Source organism: Scardinius erythrophthalmus (assembly GCF_964197995.2).
Source record: "Scardinius erythrophthalmus genome assembly, chromosome: 22".
Lineage (NCBI taxonomy): Eukaryota > Metazoa > Chordata > Actinopteri > Cypriniformes > Leuciscidae > Scardinius > Scardinius erythrophthalmus.
In genome coordinates this window covers 16955834-16983387 of record NC_138242.1, presented here as the reverse complement: position 1 = coordinate 16983387, position 27554 = coordinate 16955834, and the positions used below count along the sequence as shown (strand labels likewise).

Sequence of the window (27554 nt, the reverse complement as noted above, 5' to 3'; positions counted from 1 at the left end):
GAGGTATGGCAAGACTAAGGGATAGTGTACAGTCAGCAGATTGTTATGCAAAAGAAACCTCTTCAGGGTGATACAAGACCCCACTGTGAAATTACCCTACGTATTATGCAGCTACCTGCCACATAAGTCAATAATTGAACAAAATATCAATTTGACATTTTACCGCAAGATAACTCGCAGTACCCGCTTGAGCGATCTGTTATCAGTTGCAGTAGTTGTTGTCGTGGAATAATAGACCACTAGATAACATGATTGAAGAATCAGAATTGAGTATTGCAGGGAGCTGTGCATCAATATAAATGAATGATGCAAGATTCTGCACTAAATATATGGACTAGTTTGTTAATGGAGTGCCAGGCAAATGTAAAGCAGACGATGAATCTACTTCAAACATCACAACAATACATCCTGTCTTCACTAGACGTGAGCGGCACGTTGTGATGCGACAAAAGCAGATAGAACCCATTATGATCAGTGATGCTGTCTACATCGGATGCGGTGAAACACAACAATTTCCCGACAGTAAACTGATTCCCATTCTATTTCTGACGTACGTCAAGCGCTCACGCAACTTCTTACACAAAGAACAATTGGATTTGCAAAGTCCGCTTGGTCGCATCCAGCGTGGACACCCTCAAGACTTTTGAAATAAAAATAAAAAATGAGGCATATCTCTCCCTTGGATTAACCAGTTCAATGGTAGGTAATGAAGAGAGACCACAGTGTGTTGCCTAAAAAAGTTTTAGTACTGTATTAATTACAAATTCAAATAAATCCTATAGGATTTTGCAAGCAAGGTCATGGCTGAGTATGGAGGGGGGTGCTTGAAAATCTACAAAAGGGAGGCTGGAAGAAAAAGTGTGGGAACCACTGCACTAGGCCATGGCTCCAATAAGCATAATTGTCTATGATTCTGAGAACATTCAGTCCAACTTCTTTGTATAGACTAGAGGGAACATTTGCAAGATGGGCGTAGTAGTGTATGTTTTTAGACCTGATCATCTCCTGTTTTTACTGGGGAGAGATGAAGCCCAGGCTTTAGCTCTCATCTGGTGGACCGGTGGGTTTTTCCCATGGTCCGGCACAGCTTCCCACCAAAGCTCATCCACGGTCCACTCCAAGAGCATCAGTCCTGGTCCCCTGCTGGCCTTTGATCGGCATTTCATCATTTGTTTTCTCTGCCACCTCATCTCTATGAGACATGCTGCTGAAGACACAGCCCATTTAGTCCTCCATTAACCACTGACGACGAGGAACCGCTCGCTGCGTCTTTGGCAGCACTATAAACAGGCCCACAATCTGAAACGCAATCAAACACTCTGCAGGTGTACACACAGACACAATCTCTTTTGCTCGGGCTCACCCTCACAAGTGGCTTTTTCTCCACTGTCCAACAGATGGGTTTCTGAGCCGTCCAAAGCTCGCGTGAGTGAATGGAAACACAAATCCTGCTCTTTGTTTTATTTATTACACAACTTTACAGGCTGTTGACATCAAAAGAGTCAGAGCTGCTTTCTCGTCAAATCGCTAATGCCACAGGATCAGAGCTAAATGGAAGAATTAAAATTTATGGATGACTCACAGCGGTGAAGTTGTGACATATCTCATCCTAGACTAAACAATTATTACAGCCGCTAAGGAGGGGAGACGAAAGAAAATCTCTTTATTGTGGTTTAAATGGACTGTTCACCAAAATATGAAAATTCTGTCATGATTAAACACCAAGAAATTTTACTTTAAAGATAACTATAACTACATTGGTGTCCACGCCAACACATGAAAACTTTCTGTGCACTGCCACTTGAAATGATCAAGCTTTTTAAAGTTGGATAGATTCTTATTGGCTGTCAGTGTTTTTATCGTTCATCAGCTATAAAAAAAAAATCACTCTGGAAGTTATTCAACAGTATTGTTCCTCTTGCTGTAGTGTGGACTTAACTATTCTCACAGAAGTTTTTGTGTATTCTCACAAAACTTTATAGTTTTCATTATAGTCGTCTTTGGTGTGAACAGGTCTTTACTCACTGGATACTACACAATAAATCTGCATGACTTTTAAAATCTCAATGAATAAAATCTGTGTTACTTACTTTCTTTTGTGGAAAACAAAAAAGAAATTTAAGAATGTGCTGGTTGCTCTTTTTTCATGCAATTACAATGAAGATTCAAAATGGACCCAAAAGCACCAAAAAAGTGTCATAAAGGTAGTCTTTATTAAGTTTATTGCGTTATTGACTGAAAATTTACCTTAGCTCTTCCTCTGAGATGTAGCAATGTTGAATTCATATATGAATCATTCTTTAGAGTGAAATTAATCATTTGATTCTGAATGATTTAATTTGCTACTACTTTCATTTGGACTGTTTCATGGACCACTTTTATGTTGCTTTCCTGAGATTAAAAAAAAAAAAGTTTCTCACAAAAAAAACGTGTATGGTTTGTAACAACATGAAGGTGAGTAAATGATGACAGAATCATCATTTTTGTGTGTATTATCACTTTTGCTAAATCACTTAATGAATGATCAGCTGCATGTGCAGGTTATTGTACAGTGGGGAAAAACAGTTGTTCCCATTTTTAATAGGGGCATATAAATCCGTTCTGCCAGCGACCCTCCGGAGCGCAGCAGTAATGTGAGAGGCCGATGGAAAGAAGATCCCACAGAAAGCCCACCGTTCTCCAGACATCAAAGCTCTGGAGACAACTCACAGTAACATTCCTGCCTCTCGTTTTGAAACTTGCCGTCCTGCGCCCAAAGCGCCCGGAGAGGAGAGGCTCCCCGTCCTACAACACCTATATTTCACATCCATAAAGTCTGGAACAGGCCAGATATCAGACGAGGAGCAGATGAGCACCATTCCGAATGAGCCACTCTGGAAGCAGGACATACCAGAGCCCTCGGCTCAATGGGCTGTGAAATCACACATAAAGAAGAAACCAATAGGAGGGAGATGTGGAATTTCAGCCGCTTATCAAATCCAGCTTCCAGACTATTTCGACACTTCTGTAGGAGCATCAGAGATGAGTACACAACCCCTCTTCAGACAAGAACAAAGAGACCCTCTTTTCTGTCTGTTGTTGAAGCGATAATGGTGAAAATGGCGAGTGATAAATGCTCCGCACATTCACACGTAATTTATTGCCGCTCATCAACACGTTCTAAACTCGCGTCTGCTGGGCTCCTAGCTGATTGTAAAAACATCAGTTGCACTCAGCACAGAGTGGAAGCGTTACATTTTTTCAGTGCTTGAAGAGATAAAACCTGCTCCCTGTTATGCGAACAAGGTCAAAATAAAAAGCCACCCTGCCCCCTAAGCGTTTCACATTGTCTTTCACATGAACACATGCTCTCAACACCAATTGTTGATTGAGGATTATCTAATCAGACAGGTGAGAAAAGAACATGAGGGTTAGGCGTGAAGAACCGTTAGGAACAAGTGTTACTGTTAACAAAAACTAAAAAACTTAAATAAAATTAATATAAAAAAAATGGAAAATGAAACCAAAATGCGGTTTCATGAACTAAAACAACATTCATTTTGAACTAAACTGAGGTGAAACTTAACTAAATTACATTGAAATAATTAACAAAAAATTGAATTTTAATAAAAACTAAATTATACAGATACCTACTTTTTTTGAGAATAAATCTTGAACGTTTTTTAAAAATGATAGTACACCTATGAATCTAGAATATCACATTCATTTGCATGAGCAAGTGGACATTAAACAATGCAAATGTGGGTTACATATGCTGAACAAACAGCACAAAACAACAATTAAAAATAAAAATAAAATGTCATAGTCATTTGGAATAAAATAAATAAAAAAAAATAAAATTATGTTAGCTGATCATTTGGAAAATAATACCTAAAGTGAGATTCATGTAGAGCTCTAAACTCAATGTCCAAAATGGAAGTGGTCCAAGCTACTCAATTAAAGTTAAAGTGCATGAATTCTTTTGTAGCATGTGTAAACATCCCTAAAAGTCGTTCTTTCTTGATAAAATCTATCTAAATTATGTTTCACAACATACAGGCCTATGCTACAAATTACACAACATCAAAATGAACCGTTTCCAGATTGGAGATTATAATGTATTTCTTCTTAGAAAAAGAAATAATATGCTTTTAAACACCTGCCCGTCATTGGAAGCAAGCGAACTGTTTAAAACAAGTCTGAGACATCTGCATTCACACAGGCCCGGAGAACCGTAATCAAAATTCCAGATTCTGCCTTCTCATGGAACGTGTCCAGAATGCAGGGTCAATAATTGCCTGAACCTCCCTGGAGAGAAGGGCTCTGCTGACATAGGAAGCCATAAATTAGGACCCAAAAAGCAGCAGCATGTCATGCGTCATTAGGGCCGGAGAGGGCTGCTTTATCTGTTCGTCATTCGGACACCGTGGATGGCACCTCCCATGTCAAAACACAAACCACATGGGAGAGGTGCAGGGTACCGCATACCTCAACATCTTGAAACAGTCACTCCCTCTATTTAATACATACATTCATACTATTAATCAGAGGGAAAGCTTACACTAACCTGCTCCGCCATAAATCAGAGAGTAATAAAACATGAAAAAAAAAAAATCATCTATCTACTGTATGTTTTCGATATGGCATCATATAAATAAATTAAGCTTAGTGACTTGAGCAAGACAACAATAAACAAGAGATCCAAGAACCAGATAAGCAAGGTACCAAAGCAACTTCAAATTTAAATGTCAAAGATAAAAAACTATATATATATAGTATATAGTACATCAGAATTTAATTAAATCAATGAATAATTAAATCAATGTTGTGCCCACATCTAAATTGACCACTTTGTCAGTCATCTTGAGAACAGTAAACCCTGATCATCAAATGATTCACAGTGGGAAATAATGCAGTTTTAACAAATGAATCATGAAACTAGTCTTCCACTGACATCATACAGTTAAACTTTCTATGATACAGGGATGCCACCATGGAAATAGGATTCCCTTCCTCTCTGCCCGGAGCATCTTTTATCACCTCTCTCCCTCATATTATAATCCGGTCCACACAGGTTGCCTGAAGCAAAATGGAAAACTGTGGGTGGACACGAGGACCCGGCCTATCAGACACCTGTATATGGTGGGCTTCCCTCCACAACCATTTCTTTTCCTTCCCATTTACAGATTTCATCATAGCACATATATGCAGACCGGAAAAAAAACATAACAAATGCAAATGGAGGTTTGCTTATCAGCAGGCAGCTGTCATGTCACTGCATACCTAGTGGAAAAGACCTTTATTTCATAAGCTCAACAGTGAGGAAACCGTGGTTTGGTGTGGGCGTGTAATCACTTCCTGTCATTTGCATAAATAATAAACTGACCACTGAGATTGCAGCCCCCATGTCCACTGTAGGCCATTCATTGTTTGCTTGAGGTACATTAGCATCAAAACCAAGCGAGCTGCTTTGCTGCCTACATCGACATCTACATTAATAAGGCTAATTTGACTACTCAAAAAAAAAAAAAAATCTGTAAAGGTGCCAACTCCCCTGCCACACAACAGCAAACAGCGCTCCTCGCGTGAGGCATACAAGAGACTAGGCTTCCATTAGAATTTTACATTAGCATTTCACTATTCTAACAACTTAACAACACTGTCATTGCCGAAGAAAATAACTCTTTGGAGCTTGATGTAAGCATGTTACAAAGATAACAACTTAATACTCAGAGCGCAACAGTGCCCGCCCACTTTGTCAGCAGCCTTGGTTACGGACGTATTTTTCCCATAGGGATTTTATTAAAAAAAGTCTTTGTTTAGGTGTTAAAAAGCATGAATCAAAACAACCAGCTATTAGATGCATCGCAGCATTACAAACTTTTATTTGAAGCTAAACGGCTTGAGGGGAAAAAACTACAACCTAAAGAAGCATTGCGAATGACAATCGAATTAAAAACAATGGAGAAATATAAAAATTTGAGAGCGAAGGGAGACTGACTATATTACGCCATTTTCAGTGCTTAAATAGTTCTTTTGGCATGATTTCCTAGTTTCAATTATATTATTGGTGGAATTTTTTGGTTAACACCTTTATACTACCATTGGTCTGTGGAGATTACATAATAGGTTTGTGTGCGGAGGCTTCGCCTTCTTTTACGTGAAAACGTGTTCACGTGTTTAATACAGCAAAGCTGCTTGATTTTAAGCAATCTATTGTATAAAGAGCTATATAAATAAACGTGACTGAATTGCAGAGCTTGTGCAAACATACCCACATTTTACACGTATTTGGCACTCCCTATTGTTGTGGGTGTATTATTGACATGTAAAAGTATAGACCCTGAACATAAGAACAATAGGGTATATTTGTAGGGGTGTAACAATACCCTCATGTCACGATTCAATACATATCACAATACAATATTACTGCGATACTCCATGACATGATAAAAGGTTAACAAGAAAGTGTACTGTTGATTAAAATGCTAACAAAGATAACACCAGAATCAAATTATTTTAGACGAATATGCTTACGCACTTTCACTGACTAGATATATTTAAAATAATGTAGGCCACTTTTTACTGGTAACATTTTTGGAGTTTTGTCATTATCAGGACCCACAAATATTCCCCAATTGCATTATTATACATTATATTCAACATTATATAGTTTAATGTAGTATTGACACTAAAACTAAACTTGAATTTTTTCACACACAGTAATTTTCATTTTTGGTGAACTATGCACAATACAGATTGTCACTATCCACGATACATATACTGTACACAATATATTGTTACACCCCTATATATTTGTGCCTAATCTTGCTATAAATGAATCATTTTCTGCATTAATCCTCTCACCTTTCTTTTTCTCACATTGACAGGCAGTCTGGACAGGATCAAAGGTGTGCATATGTATGATTGTAACCAAAACCTGTAACTAGAGAGTGTCTGCAGTCAGACAGCGTTTTACACCCCTCAGTTCCGATCCGCAATTCCACACCCCCCATAGCGGCCTCGGAGGAAGGACTAACCACTACATATCCAAACGGGACGCACCAATAAAACGCTCGAATGCACGGTGTAATGAGCAGGGCCCATCCCTGATGGCGTGCAAGATTCCCCATTACTCAAACACGCTGAGTTCGGACGCCCCTCTCCATCTGCGTTTCCCACCAAACATGCCACTCGATGCTGATTACAAAAACCTCCCTCTCCACCCCCAAAACACTGGCCAATTTGTAGGGGAAAAACTTGACCTTGTTGCCAGGAGAACGTGCGGCACAATCAGTGGACGTTTCATCATTGAGATGTGTTTACACAAAAACAATTCATTGTGGATTGCTTGTATCAAAGAGGCTGGCCACTCGAGGGATCTGACGTATAGTTGGAATCCTGGCACTTTTGGACCCATGTGCCTTGGACTTGATGAATGTATAACATGTGCCTGATTGGACTATTAGTTTAAGTGACGCGTATGTATTTCAGAGCATTCGCATGTTGTTCGAGGAAACCGAGTCGTATTTTCGTAATGGTGATGTCAGAGGCTCTGATTACATAAGAGGAGGTGTGCAAATAATGGCGTTTCATAGGAAATCCAAGAATGTTAAATGCGTCATGCTGAGTTAATTACAGAAATGTCAGTGTGTTTCCTTGGGAAACAAAGAGAAAGTATGTCTGTGAGAGACAGGCCAATTTCTGGAATAAAATAGGACTCATTTTGAAGTAAAAAAAAATGTTCAAACCTTTTTATAAATTAATGTTCTTATTCAAAAGTGACAGTAAAGTCATTTATAATGTTACAAAGGATTTCCATTAAAAATAAATGCTGTTCGTTAATAAATACACGTTTTATTCAATCACAGAATCCTGAAAAAAAAAATCAAGTTTCCACAAAAATGTAAAGCAGCACAACAGTTTTCAACAATGATAATAATAAATAAAAAATAATATTTTGAGCATCAAAATCAAGTAACACTGAAGACTATAGTTGTATTGCTGTTTTACCCTTTTTAATAAAAAAACGGTAACACTTTACAATAAGGTTCATTAGTTCACATTAGTTAACTACCTTGGTTAACATGAATTAAGGAACAATACTTCTACAGCATTTATTAATCTAAGTTAATATTAATTTCAACATTTACTAATACATTGTTAAAATCAAAAGTTGTATTTGTTAACATTAGTTCATGTACTGTGAACATAACATAAAAACAATGAACAACTGTATTTTTATTAACTAACATTAACAAAGATTATCTAATGAACCTTATTATAAAGTGTTAACTCAAAAAATATTACAGATCCCAATCTTTCATTCCTTTCATTTTTTTCAACCCGGTTACCAAACTTTTGTAACTGGGTTGCATGTCAAATACAGTTTATACAGTAAGTTAGTAGTGTACAAACACATATTTCCTATAATTTAATTGTTTGATTTTTTTATTATAAAGTAACAAGGTTGATCTTGCACATGCAGCCTTAGCAACTCCTAGCAAATGCAGACACTAAAACTTGTGAAAAATTTTAAGAGAATAAAATAATATTATTTAATAAATAAATCAAAATAATGTTGCTTCTTGGGTGTCACATATTAATGAATGTTAAATTTCTTCTAACATGGGAAAAATCATGTTGAAACAAGACTGGGTGAAATTTTGGTAATCATATTTTTGCTTTTGGGTAATTAAAAGATTATCTAAAAATCATGCAATTGTATGATTTTACTTTCTGGCTACAGTCCAATAAAATCAATAAGATGCACAGACAGTAAAAACAATTTTTTGTAGCAGATAATAAAATCCCAGAATTCTCTGTGCAGGACATGATTCTTTAAATACCACGCTCTCAGGTTACATATCTTCCTGAAGCCCCGCGACTCCCGTACCAGAAGCTCTTTAAAAGGAGGGGAAAGTCATCAAATTCATTGCGATCTGAGTTTACAGGCACCCTCACACGTTTTTACAACCTAGCAAACAGACAGTAAACACCAGGTAATGCAATTTAACACATGATTAGGACGGAGCTAATTAGATCGTAGACAGTAAAACTAATAGGGGAGTCGTAAAAGAGTGGAGCGCAAGACGAACAAAGTGCCTCAAACAAAAGAGCCGAAGATTCCTGCAGCTGAGCCCATCATGCAACAGAGCAGACAAGGTCTTCTCTCCCTATCCTCTTTCGCCTGTTGTTCTTTCTTCTTTGCTCCTATCAGAGGTCAGGGGATTAATGGAGGACCTTGTGGCCTTCTGCAGCCTCTGAAAACATTTTCTTGCCCACTGGCTTCTTATAAATCAATGCACTTGTCTTTTCATCCTGCAAATCTCATTTCAAAGTCACATCCCGTTATCCTCGCAAGGCTACACGTCTAGACTCCTAAGTTATGGGGACTGCATGAAAAAAAAGGGAATCTCAAGATCCTTGAGAAGAATATATTTACAATGCGCCTACTTTGAATAGGAAACCTTGATGTTAAGCAGAGCTGTTTCATTCAAGGTTGGCATCCTGGTTCCAGGTATCAAGTACTTGTTGTTATGGAGATTGTCTGGATAATGCTACAGACAATTATCAGACGCAGTTAAAAAATTGCAATGACACATGATTTAGGTAAATGAATACAACTTTATGCATTTCTAAATAATCAGATCACAATATTTTTATTCTATTCAACCCACTGTTGGTCCATACAATTTATGCACGATATTCCAAGACCTCTGAAGCCATTTCCACAGCTTTGTGTGATGATCATCAGTCACAAATTAATTAAAATGTAATGTAAATAAAATTACAATGTAAAATATTATTTTATAATCTTGTAATTGTGGCAATTACAAGTGCCAAATGTGGCTCTTATAATATAGGCTAGTACAAGTTGTATAGTTTTTGTTGTTGCTTTATTTGTCATTTGTGAATCATCATTCTTGAATGACTAGAAATGTCAAAAGAACCGCATTTTTCTAAAATAAAAATTTTGACTTATAAAAAGAAAAACTTCCTGGTGGGTAACCTAAACTATTGGTCCTCCTAATTGTCAATCATTCTGGTGAATCAATCAAACTTTTCAAAAAGTGGAGAGGGCGGGTCTTATCTAAAATTTGGAAAGATCCTCCGCTATACCTTTAAGGGTCCAATTCTCACCAGTAATTATTAACTAGTTGCTTATTGGCATGCATATTACTAGGATACTAGCTGTTTATTAGTACTTATAAAGCACATATTAATGGCTTATTCTGCATAACCATATTCTAAATCCCTTAATTTTACCTAATACCTAAATTTAACAACTACCTTACTATCTATAATAAGCAGTAATTAGAAGTTTATTGAAGCAAAAGTCATAGTTAATAGTGAGAATTTGACCCTAAAAAGTGTGACCAAAATGTTTTGTTTATAAGTGTTCCAGTCACTTTTGATCAATTTAAAGCAACACCTCACTGAATGAAGGTATCAATTTCTTTCTTTCTCTTTTTAAAAAAAAAACACGTACCCCAAACCTTTGAACAGTAGCGCATTACAATTTTTAATACACTAACAGATCAAATTTCAATATCTACCAGCAATCTGTGTTTATCACACAACTGCACATCAACCTTCACTTTCAGTTTCTAAAACTGAAAAACAAATGTCATATTATGACACTGACAGTACCATCATCAATTTAGCTATATGACTTGTCCGCGTGTTCCTCCTGTCTAATCTATGCACATGAGAGTAGAGGAAGATGTGATAGGACCACGCAAGGCAGAGTTTCCTTTTCCAATCAGAAATGCAAAGGGTATATTAATCTGACATATAGAACCTGTCATGCATTTCTGAACACTTCCTCCGGCACGTACATCTCCGAAATACCAGCGACAAAAGGCAGCCCACATCTGTAATAATAATCTCTCTAAAAAAAGAAATACTGAAATAAAAGGAAAGCGTTGTCTTATTAACTATATGGATATATGGATCCTGGCAACATTGGGGCAACTCATCAAGCTCCTTGTCCTAAGGCATACCAGACAAACACACACACAAACACACACACACACACACACACAAAAAGCCTGTTGTTTGCTTTAGCAGCAGGAGTGTGTGACACCTCGGTCGTAATCCGCATTAACCCCTGGTGCACTCGTTGTTCACGGGAATTTCATGATGTCTGAAAGATGAGAGGGGGTTCCAGACAGACAGAAAAACATTCTCAAATTGCTCCTCTCATTTCCATTAGATAAGTCTGATTAAGGTGCTTATAATTGATTGGGCAACTCATGAAGTAATGAATCCACAATCCTCATTGTGAGGTCTGCAGGACATGTTCGCTCACTTGTCCGTCAGTGGCTCGCTAAAAGCAAACGTATCCTCTTGTGCTGAGGCTTTAAACAAGACTGTCACTTAAGACACTGAGCGAAAGTAATAGTCCATAATTTGGGCAAGGACATCTCTTAATTACAGGTTGTCAAAAAATATTTTTTTAAATGAATAAATCAACACATCTCGGGATAGTGTTTCCTACTACTCGCGGTTAATTACGCAACAATGAGTTTCATTGTCTAGTATATCCTTACAATTCCCCTCTGAAAGTTTGTTCTCAGGAGAAGCGCTCTGCGATGATTAATGTAGAACAGCTCTTAACCGCAAGACGCGTGTCACATATCAAGTTAAGGGAGGATCTCAATCCCTGGTTTTTGCACTTAAGCATAACTAAGAAAGCAGACAAAGGATAGGGTTTGTTTCAGGGAAGGAATCTCTAAATGTCAGTGTTAGTTTGCTCCTGACTGAGTCTTTCAGTGCCGCTGTGACAGCGATCGAGAAAACTGGAATCAAGAGACTATTTCAGGTCTGTAGATCGGGTTGTGCGTGAAACCCAGTCGTTCCCAAGCGCTTGTAAATGTGGTTTAATAAAGCTCTCCTTCCTCTCACCTTGAGAATAGAGAAGAGCGATGACTACTGCGGTTATACAAGGAACCCTGAGAAAAGGATTCATAAAGGAAAAATATGTACAAAAGACGTGTGGGTGTAAGTCACAAAACATGTCCTGGTTGAAGTTATATATTTTTTGTTTTAGTGGCAATTAAGCACACTTGATCCATACATTCACTATTGAGCATTGTTAATACCACTATTCTCAATATTCTTTTTCGCTCATAAAATATATATTTTTTTCAAATAAACGTGTCAAAGGCTGTACAGAAAAATACTATTATACTGTATGTATAAACACTTCACAATTAACATTTAACATTTTCTTTACACTACAGTCTTAAGGATTTAAATTTAGATTTTTAATTTAAATAAATGAATACTTTTATTCTGCAAGGATGCATTAAATTGATCAAAACTGACAGTCAAGAAATTTACAAAGTTACGAAAGAGTTCTGCATCAAATATTGTATAAGATGTTCTATTTATCAAAAAATCCTAAAACAAATGTTTAGGTTTCCACAAAAATATTAAGCGGCACAACTGTTTTCAAAACTGATAATAATACGAATATTTCTTATTATTATTATCAGTTTTGAAAACATTTGTGCAGCTTAAAATTATTATTATTATTTTTTTTGCAATATTCTTGATCACCAAATCAGCATATAAGAATGATTTTTGCAGGGTCATGTGACACTGAAGAGTAATGATGCTGAAAATTCAGATTTACCATGACAAGAATAAATTGCTTATTTAAAAAGAAATATTGTAATATTTCAAAACATTACTGTTATTTTGACCATATAAATGTAGCATTGGTGAGCATAACAGACTTCCAAAAACATAAAAAATACCCCAAACTTTCAAACGCAACTGTATATTAAAGGTGCCGTAGAATGGATTATTTTATTATTTTATAATGTTTCCTGGGGTGCCCTTATAATGTTAGTATGTTTATTAGATCAAAATTTGTTATAATTTAGAAATAAAAGGCATATTTCCTAGCCTGATTTCATACCCTGATCTGAACACTCTGTTTGAAGGGGCGTGTCTGCTGTGAGACTTCAGTGTAAACGCCCACTGCTGTGATTGGCTGACATGCTTGCATATGAAATATCTGGCATTACATGTAAAGCTATCTGGAAAACATTTACTATTACAGCGATTATACGTTTTTACTATTACAGCTATCTGGATTAACGAATCATGATAAGTTTTTTAAGTATTTAGATCTATTCCAGCATTGAGCAGATGACAGCCTGTTGATCGCGTGAATGAAGATCTTATCACTGCAACGCGATTTACTGATGCATAAACAGTGTTGAACGACTTTGAGAGAAAGATTATCTGTCTGGACTTGAACAATTACACATCAGAAATTCACATAACCCACTGGTTCTCCAGAGGCTCGGATGAAGGAGCTAAAAAAATATTTTTGTGTTCATTTGTAGTTACATCCAAACACTGAACAACTGCCATGCTTCGTTCGCTCGTCTGCAAGCCACGATGTCTCTCGAGGAAAAAACAATATCGCGCTGGATCTAGATAACACAGTGTAAATTATCGTTAATAAAATCACTACTTACTGCTTGCGGGAATATAACGTTAGTTGAAATTGCCCCCTTCGTCCGTTTGAGACGCCGAGAGAAGCCTGGCTGCTTGATATTGTTCCAGGTTAGAAAAACAGTCCGCGGTGAAATGGGCAGAGCAACTAACAACTTCGAATTAAACTGTAGCGGTATCCGATTATAGATAGATTATAGATAGATCTGCCATTTTCTCTATGATCCTCGCTTGTTTCTTCACCTGCAGAACTTCCGATGATTCGGCTGTGCAGTTTCGCCTGGCACTGAGCATGGGCTGGCTTATGCAAATTTTTAGAGGCGTACATATTAATGATCCCAACTGTTGCGTCACAGTTGGTGTGTATGTGGAGATTCGCCTGTTTTTCAGGTGTGTTTTTCAAAAACGAGATTTAAATAAGAAAGAGAAAACTATGGTGTTTGAGACTCACTGTATGTCATGTCCATGTACTGAACTCTTGTTATTTAACTATGCCAAGATAAATTCAATTTCACATTCTAGGGCACCTTTAATACAAACATATATAATGTACACTTTATTTTCTTGCAAAAAATCATCTCTTATTTTTTTCCTTTTAATTTTGTGGTAAAATCTCACATGGGCATGCTCTTAATAGGTTTCATGAGATTCAATCGTCTATTCATTTCAAAGGGACCAAACAGAATGAATCGATTAACTGATAATCACAGCCCACTCTGCAGTTTGGGCAAACAATAAATTCACACACACCTCCCCAAATAACACTAATCAATGGCCAATGGCAAAACACTGTGCTCTGTTGGCACCAAGGTGCTAATGAATGTAGCACTTAGCCAGGGTGCGAAGAAACAGCAGCTTCGTGTCAGAAGAACTGAAAAGAGGTGTTGTGGTCTGAAATAATCATTTTACCACTAACACCCACAAATGCAATGAACTTGCAGATAAGGCAAGCATATGTTCTCACTCTGCAACTAAGCCTTTGTTTTGTTTTGCTCCTTGAAGAATAAACAAAAGCTTTTTAACAAAGATTAACAAACGGAAAATGAAAACCAGTTTTGACGTGAGCTGACAAAATCCACCGAGCTCAAGTCAACAAACATTCCTCACAACTTTGGTCTATGGGTATGACGAACAGATTTTTTTATAGGCTAACTCAACAAACAGATTAGATAAAATGGGTTAATTCAATAAAAACGTAAAAAAATAAAAAAAATCTAAAGGAGCCCTTCAGTATTTGGTGCGTGAGATCGCTTGGAATCAAGGCTGCATAAATGTTTAAAATGAGCCCTATTTAAATGGTAATAGTTGTAAAACATGACACAAATATGGTCATTTCGTCTTGGTGAATCAGAGCCAAACCAACTTAATTATACTCATTGCACAACTCAACACCAGAGCAAACATGTGTGCGAAAGAAATCTCAGAGTGATTAAAATATTGTGGCTTTGAAAAATCGAGTGGGAAGCACGACTCTGGCACCGTTGTTAACTCCAATGAGTCTGGCACTTAAGAGTCCGTCAAGGTGCTTAATGCCCTATTATCAAACCCTTTGTGTTTGGAGAGGCCTCTTTAGGTATCAACAAGTTGCCCTTAATGTGCAAGTTCATGTTTAGATTAGTGGCCCGACAATCGTATCCTCTGGCAGGCCGATTCAAAGCTTGTTGAGGGATGGGCATTTGAGGGGGGTCAGTGAGGGGAAAAGAAAAGACGTTTCCCTCCCCTTCGCCCTATCATCTCTTGACGCTTCGTTTGAGGTCCCCCGCATTCTAATACGCCCAACTTTGAAAGTCGTTTCCTAAGGAAAACAGATGACAGACACGCAAGGGTGAGTGATGGTGCAATGGAAGGGCTTTGTTTTCTCACCAAAGCCCGCGGCTGCTGGTGCGACGGGCCGTCAGGGGGGTCTCGGTGGGACGGTTTGAGACAGCGACGTTCAAAGACAGGCTAATGGGGTCTCGCCGCAGTGTGGGACCGCTTGACAAATGGGTGCTGATCAACCCGCTACCTCCTGCTGAAAGCAGGGGCTGCAAAAAAGGGGAAAAGTCGCCTCTAGGATGGTGGGCTTTGGGGGATGTAGAGAGAAAAGGGACTGGTATCGCTAAACCGCGACCTCACGTTATCATTATTCGTTTTCACCCCGACACGTTGCAAGCAGTGATGATAAGAGCTGACATTCGACCCGGACGACTTATGACGAATGTCCAAAAGCAGAAGAGATGAATGAGCAACGTTTAATGACGCTAAAAAACTTAAACAAGCCAAAGGGAGACTGAATCTTCATTAAAAGGAGGGATTGACTATAATTAAAGTGGAGAAACCCATTGAGGTCCTATTTGATTCACTACTCAGTGGATTAACGTATAATAATTGAATCATTTATCTCAAAAATGCACCCGTCCCAATATAACAACCTCATGTGATTCCACACACAAGTCTTTCAGTGTGACCAGCCTAAGGTCAGTGAAAATCCAGCTGCTTCTATTAGGCAAGAAACTGCAGGAAACGTTCTGGGGGAAACCACATGACAAAGGCTCCAACACAATACCAACATACATTGTATTATGTGTATGCACTGTTATTCTTATCATTAACATTTATGGGATAGTTAGCTCTTTTTAGTGTTTAAACTACAATTCAAAAGTTGGATTTTTTTAATTAATTATTTTATTCAGCATTGATGCATTTAATTGATAAAAAGATACAGTAAAGACATTTATAATGTTACAAAATATTTCTATTAAAAGATGCTGTTCTTTTGAACTTTTGATTAATCAAAGAACCCTGAAAACATAAATGTTTCATGGTTTCCACAAAATATTAAGCAGCACACCTGTTTCCATAAGCACCAAATATTTCTTAAGCACAAAATCATCATATTAGAATGATTTCTGAAGGATCATGTGACACTGAAGACACACTAATGACGATTTTGCCATTGCAGGAATAAATTACATTTCAAACTATATGAAAATAGAAAGTAGTTTTTAAAAATATTAATAATATTGTACAATATTATTTCTGATCAAATAAATGCACCCTTAAAACAATTAAACATCCTTCTGACCACAAACATTTGAATGCTAGTGTATAATTTTAGAAACCCAAGCTTCAGTTGATTTGTGCTAAAGAAATCTTAAAGATAAAAATATTATTAATAATTTAGAATCGAATTTTGCTTAATTTGCCCAAAGCCTTAGCCTTTATAATATTGAACGGGTTGATCCCATTTTTAACATACCCAAAGATCACTCTCAGAAAAAAAAGGTACAAAAGCTGTCACTGGGACAGTACCCTTCAAAAGGGTTCTAATATCATTTAGGTACTATTATGTACACTTTTGGTATCAATATGTACCTTTGAGGGACTAAAATGCACTCTTTAGGTACAAACGTGTACCTTTTGAAAAGGTACCACCACAGTGACAGCTTTTGTACCTTTTTTTCTGAGAGTGTACTATTTTACTACTATATTTTGTAAATAATTTTTCAAACCTATAATGAACTTCTCTCATCGTGCCATTCATTTAACAGGTTTTTGCTTGGTGGAAAAAATAATCCTCTTCGAAAAATAATCCTCCTCCAAACAATGAAGATTAGGCAAGGCCCTTTTGGTTGTGTTTTTACGTAAACGGATTTCCTACAGGTGCCGTTGTAGGAGACACAGACATTATGCAAGGCTTAGTCCGTGTCAAAGGGAGAAGACGAGAACAGCTGCCGAGTTGAGTAACATGCCGAGACCCCTGACAGAGGCGGCCTGCTGTACTAACGTCTCCAGCCCTGGGCCGGAGAAGACTTCAAACGGCCCAGCACCCGGCGGGAGATCTTCTGAAGATGTACACAGCAGCCTCTCGCCCATGAATCAGGCCTGTCAATAGCTGCCCATCCTCTCAACAGGTGTCCGAATTGTCGCACAATCACTTTCTCCTCGCCTGACATAATGAAAGAGCCGTTTTCCAACAAGAGGAAAGCGTTCTCACCATGAACGAGTTTTCTGTTGCAAACAAACAAGCACATAATGAAAGATACAAGATCCAAGGGCTACAATTAATTGCTCGAGAACAATGTCTCAGTTCTGTTAGGAAGTGAAGATGCCAGGAGAAATGGTCTCAAAGTCTTTCCAGTTATGTGGGGGGAAAAGCAACAACAACTAGCCTTTAAGAACTTTTCATGGTTTTTATGCTTCCCCGCAGACTGAACTCAAACAATCTGGCTGAAGCTTTAAATGGATAGTTCACTCAAAAATGAAAACTTGAAAAGTTCTGTGCAACACAATAGAAGATATTTTGAAAATTTGTATTTGTCTATACAATAAAAATGAATGAGGTCCAATTAATGTTTTGGACACCACTGACTTTCATTGTATGGACAAAAAAAAAGTATGTAAATGATGACAAAAATGTAATTTTGGGAGAACTAAACCAACTCTAATGCTCTTGCTCTAAGTGTTAGGTTATTCAGGCAATTTTTTCTAAATTTCTTTGAAATAAATGTCACTTTGTTTGTTTGATATTTTGTTTAGATAGATAGATAGATAGATAGATAGATAGATAGATAGATAGATAGATAGATAGATAGATAGATAGATAGATAGATAGATAGATAGATAGATAGATAGATAGATAGATAGATAGATAGATAGATAGATAGATAGATAGATAGATAGATAGATAGATAGATAGATAGATAGATAGATAGATACTCAAGAACTTCTGGTCTCTGACAGTCAGCCCTTGGTCTTCATTTTAGAGCTTCAGAATCTGCCAACTTCAGATCTCCCCTGATGTATGAGGTTGCACTATTCCCAGGACTCAGCTTGAAGGCTGGATGCAAAGGCTCTTGGGAAAAGAGCAGCCAGCTGAGCACAGCGTGCACACGCAGCAGCAGCCAAATTCGCCCTGTCACATTCGATTTCAGGGCCTCCATGTTGTATAAGCAACACCTCGTGCAGGGGCTCTGTGAGCTCCCCGCTTTGACATGTTTGTTGCCGCTGTGGGCTGACACTTATGTTACTTCAGCTCTGTAGAACATGGACAATTTAAAGGCCTTAACAAGACAAAAATGGACACAGTGTTCCGGGAATCAAACACTCTGGGATCAACATGCTGGACCAGTTCGAGCAACTTTTCAAGTACTATTTTCACAAGCGCACTAATGGCAACATTAAAATCGATTCAGAAAATCAAAACCTACAAATACAGCATTCGAAAAAGACATTAAGAGCCAAGAGAGATGTGTAGCTTAGTATGTATTTTGGCCTCCAGTGAGTTCGGAGCTCAAGGCAGACGAGTGAATGCAAACATATGTTGGGCAGATGGCATTACGTGGCTGGCACAGGGTCGGCGGGGGCGCTCAGCTGTATATCTAAGACGCCCAGGCCCTCCAGGAATGCACATGGATGGCCAAGGATCAGGGCAGGAGGGGTGTCAGGCTATAGGGGCTTGAGGCCTCCTTTGGCATTGAGAAAGAGCAGGGCCCTGGGCCCTGTGAACTGACAGGCTCTGCAGGAGCCAGGAAAGTGCAGGAGCAACTCTACACGCTTCTCCGCAGGACTCTGTCAATTCCACCAATGAGTTAGTGTCAAAAAGTGACTAAGGGGAAACATCACGTAGATTACAGCCACTCAATGTTCAACATCCTAATGCTGTCTGTGATATATATGATACAAAATAAAGTTTAAGAAGCTAAATCAAGAAGACAAATCATTTATGATGGATTAATAAAATGTTACACACGGATAGACTCTTCACTTGTGCACTGATAATCTTACACTGCAATCTCCAGGAAAGAGTTATCAATGGACCCCATGACATTCCCACTGGCTACATACAGTAGGCTAGTTAGTGAGATAAGAGAGTCCATCTGAACAACTCCCAGCACACGTGCCTCAGCCCACATGCATCCCAAACCCCATCCGTATACATGTGAGGTTGATTCCTCAACCTTGATCACGCATGTCCACCTACTCAGAGTTGTGTTAATATTAAAGTTATAATTGACAACACTGTACTTTCCCTGAAACATTTTAAGGTTAACCGGGTCTAGTTGTCACATCTCAGTAGCTATAAGGTTTAAAAGTCAAAATTACACAAATGTGTTTTCTCAAGCAATGATTTAGCATGTTGGTTAGAAATATCTGGTTTAAAACCCTCTAAAATCAGAACAACTTTTTTTGTGAATTGTCCTCCAAACAAAATGTAATATAATTATTAAAAAACATAATAATAATAATAATAATAAATAGCATCAATTCATTATTATAGTAATAAAATACATTATTACTATTATTATTATTACGATTATTTAGTAGTAGTATATACATTTTCTACAACTGGCATATATATATATATATATATATATATATATATATATATATATATATATATCTATATCTATATATATATATATCTATATATATCTCTATATATATTATTATTTATTTTTTTATTGTGGCATACACAGATATACATAAAATTATATTTAAATTATATATTATAATTCTATACATTTATTATTGTTATATAATATTATAATTAGTGCTGTTAAATCAATAATCGCGATTAAGCGCATCTAACTAAAAGTTTGTTTGTGTGTGTGTGTGTGTATATATATATATGTGTGTGTATAAAATATATTATACATGATGATTATTATTAAGTAGTAGTATATATATACATTTTCCATAAGTACACAAATTATATTTTATACATTTGTATACATTTATATTATTTGTAGGGCAAAGTTCGGCGAACCAATGCTGAACTATGGAAGAAAAGCATAATTATTCCAACAGTAAATGAAATAGAAGACTTCAAACAACTGGTTTCTGATTGATTTGATACACATTTTCAAAATCTCAGCATAGTTGAGACCATCTCGTCTGTTACAAACAAAGATCATTGTGTAAGTCCTTTGTAATTTCGGTCGGAAGTCCGTTTAGACAAGACAAATTCCCCCATTAAGTGTGACAACACCTCCCGCCATTGGGGCATGTTGTCACAAAAAGTCACCATTTGTTTCCTATACAGAAATCTTTCAAAAAATAACCATGAGAAATATTCAATGCAGTAAAAAGTATTAAAACTAGTCCCACACATACTACACAGTGACAATGAAAGAGCCCTGTTCTTATTCTATCTGAAGTGGATTATCATTAGAAGCAATGACTGCAAACTGTGGGGCAGTGGAGCAACTTGGGCCAAAAAGTGTCACAATCCAGAACCACCCTGGGTTCATTGTTCTGACTCCTTTTGTGGCTGGACGCCACTGTACTAAGGAATCTGGAAAAGAAAGACTCCCTAACAGTCGGTCATGCACCAGTGCTTTTGGCAACAACAAGTCCATGGCCTATATTGCCTTCATTTTGCTCTGGCGGCTGTGTCCCCACAACAGAAATCCCTATTACTGGTTATAGAACAGGCTTTATTAGAGAGTGGAGCTTTGAAGGGCAGAACAAAAGAGTGTCCTATGTTTAGATTAGATAATGTAAGCAACTGCTTTTCTGCATGGATGACACTACACAATAAGCCACCTCATGAATACTAGCCAGTCCAGATCCTAGGGCTCTTTTTGTTTCATAATTACAGCAAGAAAAATGAAATAAGAAAACCTAATCAAATGCGGTCTGGTCTGTCACTAAATCACAATTATCATTAACAATGGGAATAATGGCTGTGCGTGTTCTGATTGCCTGAATGTTGGCGTTGATAAAATCTTGATGAGTGAGATTGCGTTGGTAAGTAACTGCCTGCGTATAGTAGGATATATCCAAGGAAACTCTGCAAACAAACAATGCAATAAAATATCTGTGCACAACATGTTCTCCCCAATGAATCTTCATAATGAACACCTCCTATTGACAGCACACTCCGTGATGAAACAATCGGTTTGCCATTTTCCCAATATTAGTTTGAATTTAATTCATTTTGTATTCCAACGCAATCAATGATTCGGCATGGAATACGGTCAACTGGCTAGAAAAACTGTGGGAAAATATCAGCCTGTTCAATAAATCATTTCTCAAAAATCCTCTGTATCTGAAACTCATTTAACATTAATTTAGGTCACACGGACCGTGTCTCAATGTCACTGTATCAGACCTAAAATATCAGTGGCATCTGCAAACAAAATGCTGCTGAAGTTTTTCAGAACATGTTTTCGCAATTTGTTTTATGACTTTCCGCCAAATGGTGTTAAAGTCGTCATGAAATCTAAATAGGGTATATGTCGAACGCCGCATTACGAAACCGGAAAACAGAACGCATCGCTTCCGGTTCAGGTCTTTTGTATGTGCTTCATGCATTTTTTTACTGTTTTACTCAAGATAACTTAAAAGGAGCGAGCAAAGATGATCATAACCAATGTCCCTCGCATGTGAAGATCGATATTTAAAAGTAAAAAAAAAAAAAAATCTTCACACTAACGTTTAGATATTTAAATAGAATAAAAAGCTAATAACAAAGTGAGATAGGTAGGTTAGCTGATTACCTTAAAATTCCATAGATATCGGCATCAGTTCATACGGCTGTTAACACTTTCTATGACAAGCGGATGCGATGAGACCAGGTTTCCGGTTTCGTCATGCGACGTTCGACATATACCCTATTGACCCTATTTAATTAGTTAGCGCACATTACTAGTCTTGTGGTGAACCTAATCTTTAATAAAAAACTGAAACTTTGCTTCTGCTCTGGAATGGCGTTCCTTCTCTAATGATGTCAGTTTGATGGCTTGTGTAGAGTATCCTAAACCACTCCCCTTCAACCGCCAGTCTGCTATGAGCGAGGGATAGAGAGGAGGTGAGCTAAAATAAAACCCTGCCCTCTATTCAAAATTCTGTTTAACAACACTGAAGTAAAGTCAGTTGCAACTTCTGGTTCACGGAGACTTTAAGGTGATTAGTGTAAACTTTTTTTAGTGGTCTGTGTCAGTCAGTCAATCAGACGAAGTCAGTCAGTCGACGAATACAGTCAGTCAGAGGAGATCCACACTCCAATGCAGAAGGGGCGCGCACGGCAATACAACGCCATTTGGGCAATACAACGCCAAACAGGAAAAAGAGCAGCGAATATGCGAATAACTTGAGCGCTTTAAAACAAAGTCCACTGGATGCCGAATGCTGGATGGACAAAGGAGTATACTTTGAAAGGGTGTGCATGAAACTGAGTGGAATGTGGAAAATTAAGCATAGGAGGGTTGGGCTTAAGCTTTGTATATTTAAATATAGTTTAAGTGGAGCAAATTGTAACACTACTAACGCGCAAGTTTTATTTTTCATTATTCTATTTATTTTGTACTTTTATAACACAAGATGCTTTTCAGTTTTGTAGCTGATACCTTTTGTTTTTTATCAGCCCTGCAAAAAATACGACCTATGCAAGAGTGCATTCTGTTTACTGCTTAATACACTAAAGGAGGCTGTACTGTACCAACTAATGAAAAGAAACCTTTGGGCATTTGTTGCTTTTTCCATTAACACTTTAGTGTATGCTCCAATTCTCACTATTAACTAGTTGCTTATTAGCATGCATATTACAATATTTTTTGCTAACTATTAGTAAGCACATATTAATGCCTTATTCTGCATGTACATATTCTACATCCCTAAATCCTACCCAGTACCTAAACTTAACAACTACCTTACTAGCTATTAATAAGCAGTAATTAGGAGTTTGAGACAAAAGTCATAGTAATGGTTAGTTAATAGAGAGAATTGGATGTTAATTTTTAGAAAAAACAATTAAACGACAGACAGACAGACAGACATTGCAGTTATATTACCTGATCATGGCTAGCTGGAATGGAGCTCCCAATGCCGTGGAAAGTCATCTGCACAGGTGAGAGGGTCAGGTAGGTCATGAACTCTTTGTCAGTTTGCCGATCTGAGTATTGCACCTGCATGACACAAGAGAAGGCAAGGGAGTATTAAATATTACATGATGCAATTTACAGCATGTACTGCACTGCGGTTCTGACCTTGGAAAACCTTTTGTGGGAAAAGTATGAACTGGATCCTCAGACTTGGCTGGTGGTTTGTGCTCAGTTTTACTCAATAACCGCAGTGGTTTTAGATTTTAATCTTCATCCTTGTGAATGGTTCACAATCTAGCTTTCTCAAGTGCGCTGATGGCAAGCAATATAGTGATTTACAGCCGAGCTCTGGCCCCGTTTGGGGTTTCTGAGAACACCTCTGCATGTCAAACTCCACTCAGCAACACCCAAAGGATTGTGTGTGTGTGTAAGGATTTTGGACACTATACTGGGCCACTTTGATCATGTTATGCCTGACCTATATACATATCCAGGCCATTCTAAAGACTTTTTTACATGCAGAACACACTGAACTAAAATAGAAATATCTTTTTCATGTTATTACTTTTAGAATGGATTTGGTAGATGCCTCAATGCCTCAATTTTGTTTTTGGGTGAACTATTTATTAAAATCACTCTTATATGGTCTTATTGTACAGATTTTGGAAAAGTTTCAGTCGCTCTATGGGAAAAATACATATGGCTGTCTGGATGACTGGATACAATGTGTGACTAACTGCTTTTGGAGAGCTCCTTAGAACGATAAATATCTTGGACTAATGCTCATACATTTAAAGAAAAAAAAATCCCAGAAAGATGCTCCTCTGCCCTATCCTGTCCTGTTTAAAGTGATCTAATTTTGAATTATACACATGCAAATCTCCTCTGATGCATGGATACAGACAAAAACAAACACAGTTGACAGTTGCAAAGCCCAAAAGATGATCAGGCTAGATGGTTTTTAACAGAGATACAAGTAGGGGAGAGTTGCTGTCATGTAGCCATATATTTAAAAAGTGCCCACTATATAATACTGAATACAAGGTCAATGCATAAAACTGAGAATCCTCAGGAGAAGAAAAACAGATCAATGGCTGCAATTGCAGACTGAAGGAATCTCTCACTCCATGAACGTGTGTTTATGTTTAGTCTTCAAGTGGTTTGATGGGCCAGATCCACGGGGCATTCCGCTGTGAAGTGTGTTTTAAAGACAATGTTAACAACACAGTTTGCAAGAAGCACAATGTGTGATTGGCATTCACAGCTCCGGGAAACAGGAACTCCTGACATATACAAACATCTCGTGTCTGCTGAATAGAAGAAACGATTGGCCACACTGAGTTGGGTAATATTTCTGTTGTTTTCTACATGAACAGATCGTTCTCTTCATCTTATTAGGGCTTAAAACAGCAATGTATCATTAAGATTTTCAAATCATGTTTCTCAAAATAATGTTAAATGCACAACATTGTAATTTGGTTGATTAATTAACCATCACATAATTAGTAACTGATTTGATTAAAATGTTTAATCAATAAACAACACGATTTTATAAAAATATAATCCTAATTATAACCATATTAATATCATACAATATAGTAACACTATAAAATTGTTTAATATAAGAATATAGATATTTAAATACATATTTAAAATATTTGATTAATTACCAAAACTTTGGAGAGCAAAATATAAAGTAGTTAAATTATATATTTAAGGTAGCCTAGAAATCTAGACGCACCCTAGCGGCAGCAAAATGTATTTCGCAGCCAGGGGGGTCTAGCAACTCTCAATAGACCTTCTAGCTGCAAAAACCTAAATTGGGTCAGGCCAATCACGTCGTGTATAGAGTAGGCGGGGGCGGGCTTAACATATGATGACAGAGTTGCGACGGCTGCCACTTGAAAACAAAGAATGACGGCTGCTGATGGAGAACAACGGTCTTTCGAATCGGCTTTGGCCGCGACTCTGAAGGACTTGGAGTTAAGTTTTTCTTTGAGAAAAGAGCAAAGAACGGCACTTAAGTCATTCTTAAAAAAAGGAAGATGTGTTCGTCGTTTTGCCGGCCAGATATGGCAAAAGTTGAATCTATCAACTAAGCTCCGCTGTTGGGAAAACGCTCTGGTTGGTTTAAGCGCTGTCCTATTGCGTGCAGAGGGAATTTGAAAGACAGCCGTTTATCCCACCCCTCGGATTAAACCGCGTCTATGGTGAGTTTCCAGACCTAACATCTTGATGTAGGTCTGGCTTGCCAGGCTATATGTAAGGGATAATGCAGAGCGAGGCGGTTGTTATAGAGAATACAAACCCGACAGGCTGATCGGGACCCCGACGCGAAGCGGATTCTACAATTCTAATGTAGAATGCGGTCTGTTATTTCTTGATAACAGACCGCTGCTAAGTATAACACACCGTTGCCATGCAAAGCAGAGCGTTGCTATGGACGCAGGATTCTAACCGTAGAGACGGAACATACTATTTTCTTTAGCGGAAGCAATACAATCGTTTTTAAATCAATATTTTGTGTCAAATTATTGATTTAAAAACGATTGTATTGCTTCCGCTAAAGAAAATAGTCTGTTCCGTCTCTACGGTTAGAATCCTGCGTCCATAGCAACGCTATGACAACCGCGTATAGCAACGCGGTTGTTATAGCGAATACAACCCCTACAGGCTGATCAGGTCTTGAATCAGCCTGAAGGGGTTGTATTCGCTATAACAACTGCCTCGCTCTATTATCCCTTACTTATATTATATTATATTATATTATATTATATTATATTATATTATATTATATTATATTATATTATATTATATTATCCATTTCAAAGAGCTAATATAGATATTTCTTTGCATATTTTATATCACCATTATGGAGCATAACACAACACCTGGACCAAATGAAATTTATTTCAACCTAATCTAATATGTTTGAGCTATAGCGCAAACATACGCTGACTGTGTATCCGTTAGTGGTGCTGGGTTTGATTTAAAACTTTTCCAAATGCACTTAATTTTGGTGGAGTACCGTCACTTTGAGCAAATAACTGCGGGCCACCATCAAGCTCAAGACACTCAAGACGCCAGCTTCCTGTCAGCCCCAAGATTCATGTCCCTGACAAACTTTGTTTTCAAAGATCGCTCCTCGCTCAAATACGCCACAGTCATGCAGATGGGCCCCATCAGAACGAAGCAAAAATAAGACCATAAGGGATTAGCACGTCTAGCATGTGTTTGCTAATGAAAATCCCAGCATAAACACCAGCTCCAGGAACAGGGAAAGGGCAAGAGGGACAGAGACAAACCGTCCCGCACTTTGATGCTTGGACAGGAGATGCGTTTGATGTCGACTGTGTATAAGACGGAGATGTGCAGTGGAAAAGGAGCCAAGCCAAGCGTAGGACGCTGCCAGTGCTATTTGAAGTGCTTTTCACACACACAACAGAGCAGAGTATGGGGGGTAAGAAAAACAAAAAAGAATACAAGGCGGATCTTTTGGCGCAGATGTTCAAAACATACATCATCCCATAGTTTTTATTTTCATTAAAGTGGGATTTGCTACATAGCGAGGAAGAGAAAATTAAAACAAAATGGAGCAACATCTTGCCTTTGACTTAAGCCCATGGACCAGTGATCTTTATCAGGATGATATTGCTGGTGGATTTAACACACGAGTACGTCTGATAACATCATATTGCAGTTAAACATACGCTAAACCAGCAGTTCAAGTCATAACAAGACTCTGTTTATGATACGTCTAGCTTCAGCATGTGTATTCAATGCTCTCTTGGACAACTGGGGTGAACATTTCTATATGGAAAAGGAGGGAAAAGTCTAAAAATAATTAACAGGGCAAATAATTTACTAACAATGAACAATATTTTTACAGAATTTATTAATTTGGGATAATATATATATATGTATATATATATTTTTTAGGAAGTAAACAATAAATTAACATTTGATATGAACAAACATGAATGATCAAATAAACAAAAATTGTCATATTAAATATGCATATGGCATTAATCTAAATTAATAAATGCTGGAAAAAATGTCCACTAACCAATGTTATCAAATTTAATTTGACTGAAAATAATTACCAAAAAAAATAAAATAATAATAATTATATATATATATATATATATATATATATATATATATATATATATATAGAAGTAGAAGACTGATAGTATTTTCTTGTGAAAAATAGTCCAATAATCTTTGTTTTATTTTATTATTATAATTTTTTATAGTGCATATCATCTGAAGTCTGATAAAGCTTCACTTTTC

General features: G+C 37.4%; 1 protein-coding gene across 3 annotated transcripts in view; it reads right to left on the bottom strand.

Moving 5' to 3' along the window:
- Positions 1 to 27554, bottom strand: part of stau2 (staufen double-stranded RNA binding protein 2) — a 127607-nt gene that overhangs the window by 19680 nt on the left and 80373 nt on the right. For all 3 annotated transcript variants that reach the window (XM_081353449.1, XM_081353448.1, XM_081353450.1), the window contains one exon: positions 23232 to 23345. In XM_081353449.1, the coding sequence (XP_081209575.1) occupies positions 23232 to 23345 (114 nt within the window). The remainder of the gene's footprint in view (positions 1 to 23231; positions 23346 to 27554) is intronic.